This window comes from Entamoeba dispar, genomic scaffold, assembly GCF_000209125.1.
Source record: "Entamoeba dispar SAW760 scf_1105229461653 genomic scaffold, whole genome shotgun sequence".
Classification (NCBI taxonomy): Eukaryota; Evosea; order Mastigamoebida; family Endamoebidae; genus Entamoeba; species Entamoeba dispar.
The window spans coordinates 4,137-12,324 of record NW_001854800.1 but is presented as its reverse complement, the minus strand read 5'-3'; the positions used below and the strand labels follow the sequence as shown (position 1 = coordinate 12,324).

At 28.5% G+C, this 8,188-nt stretch overlaps 4 protein-coding genes across 4 annotated transcripts, besides 6 other annotated features; 2 read left to right on the top strand and 2 right to left on the bottom strand.

The window, feature by feature from the left end:
- Positions 1-18: part of a sequence feature (AT_rich) that runs on past the window's edge.
- Positions 19-508: 490 nt separating this feature from the next.
- Positions 509-539: a sequence feature (AT_rich).
- EDI_240050 (uncharacterized protein) lies at positions 530-973 on the bottom strand (the record flags this gene model as incomplete). The annotated part of the gene is made up of 1 exon (XM_001738711.1): positions 530-973. The coding sequence occupies one exon, from the start codon at positions 971-973 to the stop codon at positions 530-532; it is 444 nt and encodes a 147-aa protein (XP_001738763.1).
- A 120-nt stretch (positions 974-1,093) lies between these two features.
- Positions 1,094-1,121: a sequence feature (AT_rich).
- Positions 1,122-1,409: 288 nt separating this feature from the next.
- Positions 1,410-1,791: a repeat region.
- Positions 1,792-1,870: 79 nt separating this feature from the next.
- EDI_240040 (ribosome biogenesis protein BMS1, putative) lies at positions 1,871-4,795 on the bottom strand (the record flags this gene model as incomplete). Its single annotated transcript, XM_001738710.1, has 1 exon — positions 1,871-4,795. The coding sequence occupies one exon, from the start codon at positions 4,793-4,795 to the stop codon at positions 1,871-1,873; it is 2,925 nt and encodes a 974-aa protein (XP_001738762.1).
- Positions 4,796-4,833: 38 nt separating this feature from the next.
- Positions 4,834-4,877: a sequence feature (AT_rich).
- A 93-nt stretch (positions 4,878-4,970) lies between these two features.
- On the top strand, positions 4,971-6,764 carry EDI_240030 (uncharacterized protein; the record flags this gene model as incomplete). The annotated part of the gene is made up of 1 exon (XM_001738709.1): positions 4,971-6,764. The coding sequence occupies one exon, from the start codon at positions 4,971-4,973 to the stop codon at positions 6,762-6,764; it is 1,794 nt and encodes a 597-aa protein (XP_001738761.1).
- Positions 6,765-7,346: 582 nt separating this feature from the next.
- Positions 7,347-7,376: a sequence feature (AT_rich).
- A 30-nt stretch (positions 7,377-7,406) lies between these two features.
- EDI_240020 lies at positions 7,407-8,139 on the top strand (the record flags this gene model as incomplete). The annotated part of the gene is made up of 2 exons (XM_001738708.1): positions 7,407-7,683; positions 7,736-8,139. The coding sequence occupies 2 exons, from the start codon at positions 7,407-7,409 to the stop codon at positions 8,137-8,139; spliced, it is 681 nt and encodes a 226-aa protein (XP_001738760.1).
- Between the last annotated feature and the right edge of the window lie 49 nt (positions 8,140-8,188).

Genomic DNA, 8,188 nt, shown 5'->3' with positions numbered 1-8,188 from the left:
TATTATTCAAAATATTTTGCCCTTTTCTTTTTTGTGTTTTTTATTTATTCATTATTTCTTTGCTTATTTTGGTTCCCATCTATTTTCATTATATCTTCTATAAAATCTGATACTCATACTGATCCAATATAATTGGTATCATCATTGATGATATCATTTTCTCAATAATGTGTGAAAGTCTGATGAATACCCTCCATTCTTTGAGAATATCAATTGAATTGGATATTCATTTGAATCAAATAAATCAACATATTCATTTACTTTCTTCTTGAAGTCATTCCTCTCATCGTCATTTTCAACATGAATATTATTTACAATTAATGTGTTTATTTTGTTATTTGTTGTTAAACAACATACTTCTTTTTTAGAAGAACAATGTGTTGATACTCATCATTTTCATTTTGTAATGTTCTTGTTTCTTTTGTTTCTTCTAAATCTTCTATTCTTAATCCATCTCTTATTCCCCTTCTATTACTTCTTTCAATACCTCCTTGAACACTCTGATTCGTTTAATTTAATTATAAGATAATTAAATATTACACTTTCTTCGTTTTCCCATAATACCTATTGGTGTGTTTAAACGTTCTTTTGATAATGGTAAACTATCAAATGTTCCAAATGTAATTCTTGATTTACTATCTGTAAATTGTGTATGTGGACATTCTAGTCCCATATATTTCTTTCTAAATTCACAAATAATATTAAATGGATCTTCTCTGTTTATTGTTTTAACTGGTATGTTCTGATTATCAACTATTTCTTTTACTTCATTAATTGGAAACTCACTAACACCGTTTCTTGGAAATAAATACATTTTCTTATTTTTATCAATTGGTATTGGAAATGGAATGAAATAATTGAAATAAACTAATTCAGCATTTAGTTTATAAAGATTTTCATTAACAATAAATTTTAAGTGAAGATCTCTTGTTGAATTAATAAGTTTTTTAATTTGAGAATAGAAATCATACATGCTTATTGTTTTTGTATTTATTTTATTTAGTTGTTCATCAATATCCACTTTCTCATAACAATTATTTGAAAATGATGGTTGTGGTGGATTCTTTAATATATCTTTAAATACATATGCTTCTAAATATTATTTTAATAATTAATAATATCATCATTTTCTTGTTCTGTTATGAGTTGATTCAAGATTTAAATCAACTTTATATTTGATTGAGTTGTAATGTATTCAATGCATTGTTTTGTATTGTTAGTTCTTGTTGTTACTATTTATCTTTTTTTCTTGTTCTTGCTGTTATTATTTCATCTTATTATTATTTAGTGTTTGTTTTGATTATCTCTTTCTTCTTTTTAAACCTTCAATATCTTCTAATTTCTTGATGTCGCTGCTGTTTGATAATTTCTTCTTTACTTTCTTCCACTTTTACATCTTTGATTCATTCTTTTTTTGATTTATCTCTATTTCTTTTCTTATTTATTTTTTTATATTCTCCTTTTTCAATTTATAAATTATTTTCTTATTTTCAATTCAAATCATTCTGTGTTATTATTCTCTGATTCTTATTGATGTTATCTGTATTATCTTTATATTTACTCATACTTTTCTTTACTCACTTATCTTTGTACCATTCTTTTTTTTTATCACTTTTTCTTGGTATTTCTTTTACCCTTCTTATTATAAGTTTTATTATTATTGAAGTTCATTCTTCTTATAGTCACTGAACGTTTGTGTTGTTTGGTTTTCTTTACAAGAGTCAAAGACATTGTTTGATAGCAAAGACAAGAAAAATTACTGGTACATGCCATGAGCATTGAAAAAAATCTTATCCTTTAGTTTTAATGAACAAAAATATTTTCTGTTATATTTCTTATTTGAAAAACAAAATAACACAATTCAAAACAATCAATTTGCTTTCTTAGGTTCATATTTCTTAAGTTTTGGTCCTTCCTCCATAATTTTTAGTTGTTCTTCAAATGGTAAGGATCTCATAATTTTCTTAGTGACGTGATATGAATTTTCTGCTTCTTCAAATAACTTCTTTTTTTCTCTTTCAAGTCTTTCCAATTTTTGTTCATGGTTTTCGTTAAGTTTTGGCTTAGATGATTGTTTATATTTAGAAGAGTCTTTAGTCTTTGGTAATTCTAAGTTATGGTCTTTTCTAAGTTCCCTTGATAATCTCATTCTGTCCCATTCATATCCTGTCAAATCAGTCATTGGGTTGTAAAACTTATTTATTTTAACGGGAATCCAACCCTTTAAGAACACAATATCACTTGGTACTAATTTACTTTCAAATGTTGCTCTAAAAACACCTGGGTCTTTAGGAACTGCTTTTTTTATTTGACCTCGAATACCACTTACTGTTTGTAACTTTGCTCCAATAAATTTAGAGACTTCGATTCTACTATTAAACATTCCTTTAATAAAGGACGTATTCTTTTTAATTTCTTTTGGTTGTCCAACTAACTTTAATTTTTTATAAATTTCACATGCCTTATCTACGTTAGAAATATTTCCTGTTAAACAAGGTCGGTAATATGGAGTTTCTTCTCCTGTTTCAAAAGCAATAATACCTGAATTACTTGGACATGCTGGACCATAAAAAGTCATCAAACAAAATACTCCTTTAGGTGTGTATTTTAACATCCTTTGTTTTCCTTTAAGATCTTCCATTGAAAAGGTTGCAATTGTTTGGTACCTTCTCCATCCTACACTAACAACAATAGGTTCTTTTGATTTAACTAATTTAGGGAACCACCTATGTTTTAAAACTAATGCCTGCATTACTGTTAATTGTTCTTCTGATCTTAAAACCCCTCCAACTAATAAAATTCTCTTTGGATTAAATTGTCTAATAAACCCAGCAGGAACATTTTCTATTACAATTCTAACATAGGTTCCTGCAATTGCACCTTCAACTTGAATTCTTGTGGCATTATCTAATTCAGCAAATGCTTCATGATTCATTTTGTTTTGTTCTTGCATTTGTTTTTGAACTTTTTGCATATATGTTTCTTCATGATCCCAGAATGGATTAGTATTTGTTTCTTCTTCATCTCCTTGTTGTCCTTTCTTCTCTTTAGATACTTTTTTCTTACTTTCATCTTGAATTTTAACTTCACCGTTTTCAATTTTAATTAAATCATCTAAATGGTCATCATTTTCACTCATTTCTTCTTTAACATCCATATCAACTATCATATCATCAACTATTCTCATAGATTTACTAACAAAATGTTTTGCAATATTTTCATCGATTTCATTCTTTATTAAACTATCTAATACATTATCTTCCCAATATACCTTACTATTATCTTCTAAATCCAATTCGTTATTACTATGTTCTGCTACAGGTTTAAGTAAGTCGTCATCGTCATCATTTTCTTCTTCTTTAACAGAAACTTCTTCATAAATTTCCTTCATTAAATCTCTTCTTTTCTTCAATTTTATCATTCCCCATTTCTTTTTTTCATCTTCAGCATCCAACCCTTCTTCAGCATATTCAATTTCACCAGCCTCTTCTTTTTCTTCTTCCATATTTTTTATAGGAATTTCTTCTTCATTTTCTTCACTCATATCATTTTTCTCTTGACTATCATCATTACTGGAATCATCACCATCATCAACCTCATCTTTAAATTCAACAGGTCTTCTTGCCTTTCCTTCTATAATGTTAATACTTTGATTTAATTGTGCAGTAATTCCACCAGTTGACTGTACTAATTCTTTAACAGTGCTTTGATCTTCTCTTTCATTTTGTAGTGAAGTTGGCATGGTAACATAAACAGCATCTTTGTCATACCTCATACCACCAACATCACACATCGGTGCAAAAACAGTTTGTGTTCTTGCTTTGAGTCTTTTAGCTTCGTCACCAAAAGGACATGGATCAGGTTGTTGCTCTATCTCTTTAATTCGGTAGTCTCCAAGTCCAGGAATACATACTTTAGCATTAGGTCTCATATTAGTACCACGAACATAACCGTACAAAGCAACGGTTCTATCTACATCAGGGTCTTCTGCAATGTCTTGGGGTTCAGTTAAATCTTCAACACGATCGGCAACTAAATAGCTATGATTACTTCTCCAAATAATTGGTCTTGTTTTAATAACAGCAAGATGCCTAGCAATAATTTTAATTTCAGGTTTTGGATAACTCCCATGAGTAATACCACTAAGATTAAATAATTTTGCTCCTGCATAAGTTTCTCTCCAAAACCTTTTTTTTAAAGTTTTTTTTGCTTTTTTTGCTAATTTATTATTCTTTACTTTATCTAAATGGGTTAAACACCCAATTACTTTTGGAAATCCTTGTGCCTGTAACATTCCAATAAATTCAAATGTGTTCATTTCAAACCCATAACTTGCATCTATTAACATTACTGCTACATCTGCTATTTTTGCACAGTCTAACATTCCATTTAAATCATTTGGACATTCAATAAGAGTAATTCTATGATGTTTTCCTGTAATAAGAGTAATTGGTCCATTGACATCTTTTAAATTTTGTTTTGTATAAGTCTTTACTAATGCTTGAATGAATGTTGTTTTACCACATCCTGGAGGTCCACAAATAACAATAACTGTAGGTGGTGGATCTTCAACACTACGATCTACAATAGGAACATGTAACTTTTCTTGTATTCTTGTTTGAGTATATTGATAATGTTGTTTAGCAGCAACTCTTGTTTGTGCAACAAACGCCTTTGGATTATTCCTTTGTGCTTTCTTTTTTTCTCCTTCCGTCATTTTTGCTAATTTTTTTTCTTTCTTCTTCTGTGCACTGACTCCAGCCTTAGAGACTTTATGGGGTCGTTTTTCCTCCATATTCAATATGATTTATCAAGTGTTCTTAATTTCTAGGGTTTATTATTCTTTTATCATAAAAAATAACATTTTTTTTAATTATGTTATTCTTTTTGTGTTGAAAATATAATTGTTTATGATAGTTTTTAATATAACTGTATTCATTAAATGAAAAAAACTCTTAAATATATAATAAATGGATCTTTCAAGTGACCCAGTTTCTTTCTTTTCTAGAAAACGAGCAGCACTTTTTGTTGTTGTTATTTTTATTGGGGCATTGATAATGTTAAATAATTTAGACGTTATTTCACAAACTACATTTGTCGATGATAACAATCTCCACTCTGGTCAAATCTTTACTTCACCTGGAAATGAGACTTATTTAGGAATAAAGGATTATACTCTTTTCCTTCAACAACCAGAAGAGAAAAGGGATGGTGTTATTAAGTTGATCATGTCTCGACTTGGATTTGAAATTCATGACTACCATGACAAATATAATTCTCATGGTATTGTTGCAGTGTTAAGACCAAGAAGAACTGATGACAGAAATTGTATTTTATTAATGGGAAGATATTCTCAAAATAACTCATCACCATTAAATTCGAATGTCACCAATTCGTTAAATACTCTTGGAACTTTGTTTGCTATTGCCGAGAAACTTTCGTTACAAGAATTCCTTGGAAGAAATTATATGTTTCTCTTTCTTGATGACTCTACCCATATTGGTGTTAATGATTTCTTTAATGAGTATCAACAACAACCGTTATGTGGTAGAATTATTTCTGGATTTGAATTTGATATTCAGCCAATGGTTGCTGGACCAACAAAGATGTCATTAGTTGTTGGTACGTATCCTTTTATGTCTAATCAAGATATGGTTAATTCTTATATTAAAAACATTGAAAGAATATTTGGTAATGATGTTGAAATATCCATTAGTTCTAAATATGTTAATTCATCTATAGAACAAATGTTATTACATTCAAGTTTAATTAGATATTGTGATGGTGTAGAAGGACCATTACATAATACTGACATGCTTCTTATTCAAACACAATCAAATAGAACACAAGTAAAATATCATTTTAAAAATGTAGATTTTATAACAAGTGTAACTTCTTTATTAAAATCATTTAATAACTTATATCAACAACTTCAATACTCTACATATTTTTATATCTTATTAGATACTAATCATTATATAAATTTCAGTGTTTCAATCACACTAACTATTCTTTTCGCTTTAAGTGTTATTGTTGGATTACTTCTCAGTATTTTCCCTCAGTTGGTGTATTATGTCTTTAAACCAAAAGATCGAGTTACAAATGAATTAATCATTGTTTCTGATCTTCATCTATCTGATAAATTAGAAATATCAAATATCACCACTCTAAAAATTTGGTGTTTATTTGTCACATTTTCTATTATTTCCTTTATTCCTTATTTATATTTATTTGGTTGGAACACAATTTCCATTGAAGATACTATTAATTTCAACCAATTTACTCTTCCTCAACAAATATATCTTATTAGCTTGGCTGTTTTACCCATTTGTATTTCAATCATCCTTTCAAAATGTTATCCTCAATCATTGGCACAACTTCGAATGTTAGATGGGTTAAGTGGGCTACCATCTATGTGTGTTCTCAGTTTGATGGCTTTCGCAAATCAACCACTTGCAATAATTTTAGCAATCTGTGTTGGAACATCATCTATTATTCCTTTCATCACTTTACATTGGCGTCCTTCCTTACATAAACTTGGTAAAATAACTTCTCTTCTTTTCTCTGTAGGACCAGTGTTTTATCTCATTTATTATTTTTATAAAGATGTATCGATTCTTTTCTGTGTTCCTACCATCGCCTCAATCATTATTCTAACTTACATCCCAATGACAATGGCTCATATCTATGTCATGTTTGCTTTTGAAAATTACTTATCAGATATGAAGAAACAACAAGATTCTTTACAAAAAAAATTTAACTAAATTGTTGTTTTATATAACATTTTGTTAAACCTCAAAAATCAAAGAAAAACTTAAAAACAAAGAAAATAAACTGAAAAAAGAGTATTGGACGTATGAATAGTGAAAAGGAACAAATACTTCTTCAAATGGTAAATGAAAAGAAAGTATTGTTTTACGATATTTTATTAAAGAAATTAGATTGTAAGAGCATCTCAGAAGTTGATAATATCATTATCTCAGCAATGAAAAAGAAATTATTTACTGGACATATTGACCATAAACAAAAATGTTTATATGTTTCTTCTGTAAGGATTGAAAAAGTTGACGTAAAAGAAATTCCTCAAATGATTCTTACATTAGAAGGAATGTCTTCACAATGTTCTAAAGGATTGGAATCTCTCAATTAATCATTTCTTTTCTACTTCTTAACTATTTTTATACTTTTCATTGAATGAGGAGAACATTTTTTATAATGAAAAGAAACTAATACAAAAGAGAAAATAACTAAGAAAGAAAATAATGTTCAATAATAAAGTATTTTATCAAGGGGAGTCTTACTTGTGTTTGTTAGAATAAGAAAATGATTCATTCAATTAAAAACTGAAAAAAAATAAAAAATAAGAATTAATAAAACTAGTAACTGAAAAAGAGAAAAAAGGAGTAATGAATCAAATAATTGAGGTTGGAGTTCGTGTTAGACCTTGTTTCAAAACAGAAGTCGCAGAAAGATGTTGTTCTGTTGATGAGGAAAAAGAGTCAGTAACAATGAACTCTCCAAATGAAGAATGTTTTTTTGATTTTGTTAAAAATGAAACCTCTCCACAAAAAGATATGTTTCAACGTGTTGGAAATTCATTAGTCTCTTGTTGTCTAAATGGAAGTAATGCGACTTTATTTGCTTATGGACAAACAGGAAGTGGTAAAACATATACTGTATTCGGTTTGTTTATTTTTTATGATATTTGGATAAAGAATCAATAAATAATAGTTAGGTAATTATGTTGCAAAAGAAAGAAAAATCACTCAACCGGGTTTAGTCCCTCGGTGTTTAGAGTTATTGTTTCAAAAGAAAACAAAAACAGCATCAGTCAGTTTATCAATGTTTGAAATATATAATGATTCTTTCTATGATCTTATGAATGAAGGAAAAAAATGTGAAGTTAAAGCTGATATAAGTGGAGCTGTTATTTTTAATGGACTGTTAGAAATTAGTGTCAGACAATGGGAAGAGGCATTGACTCATACAATTAACGGATATGCATTCAGAAAAACTAGTTCAACAAAGATGAATTCACAATCTTCTCGGTCTCATTGTATTACAATAATTAGGGTTGGAAAAGGAACGTTAGTTTTTGTTGATTTAGCTGGTTCAGAAAGAATTGAAAGATCAGTGTAATTGGGACTGGGAAGTTAGAAGCAGAAATATCAATAAAACTTTAACTGCA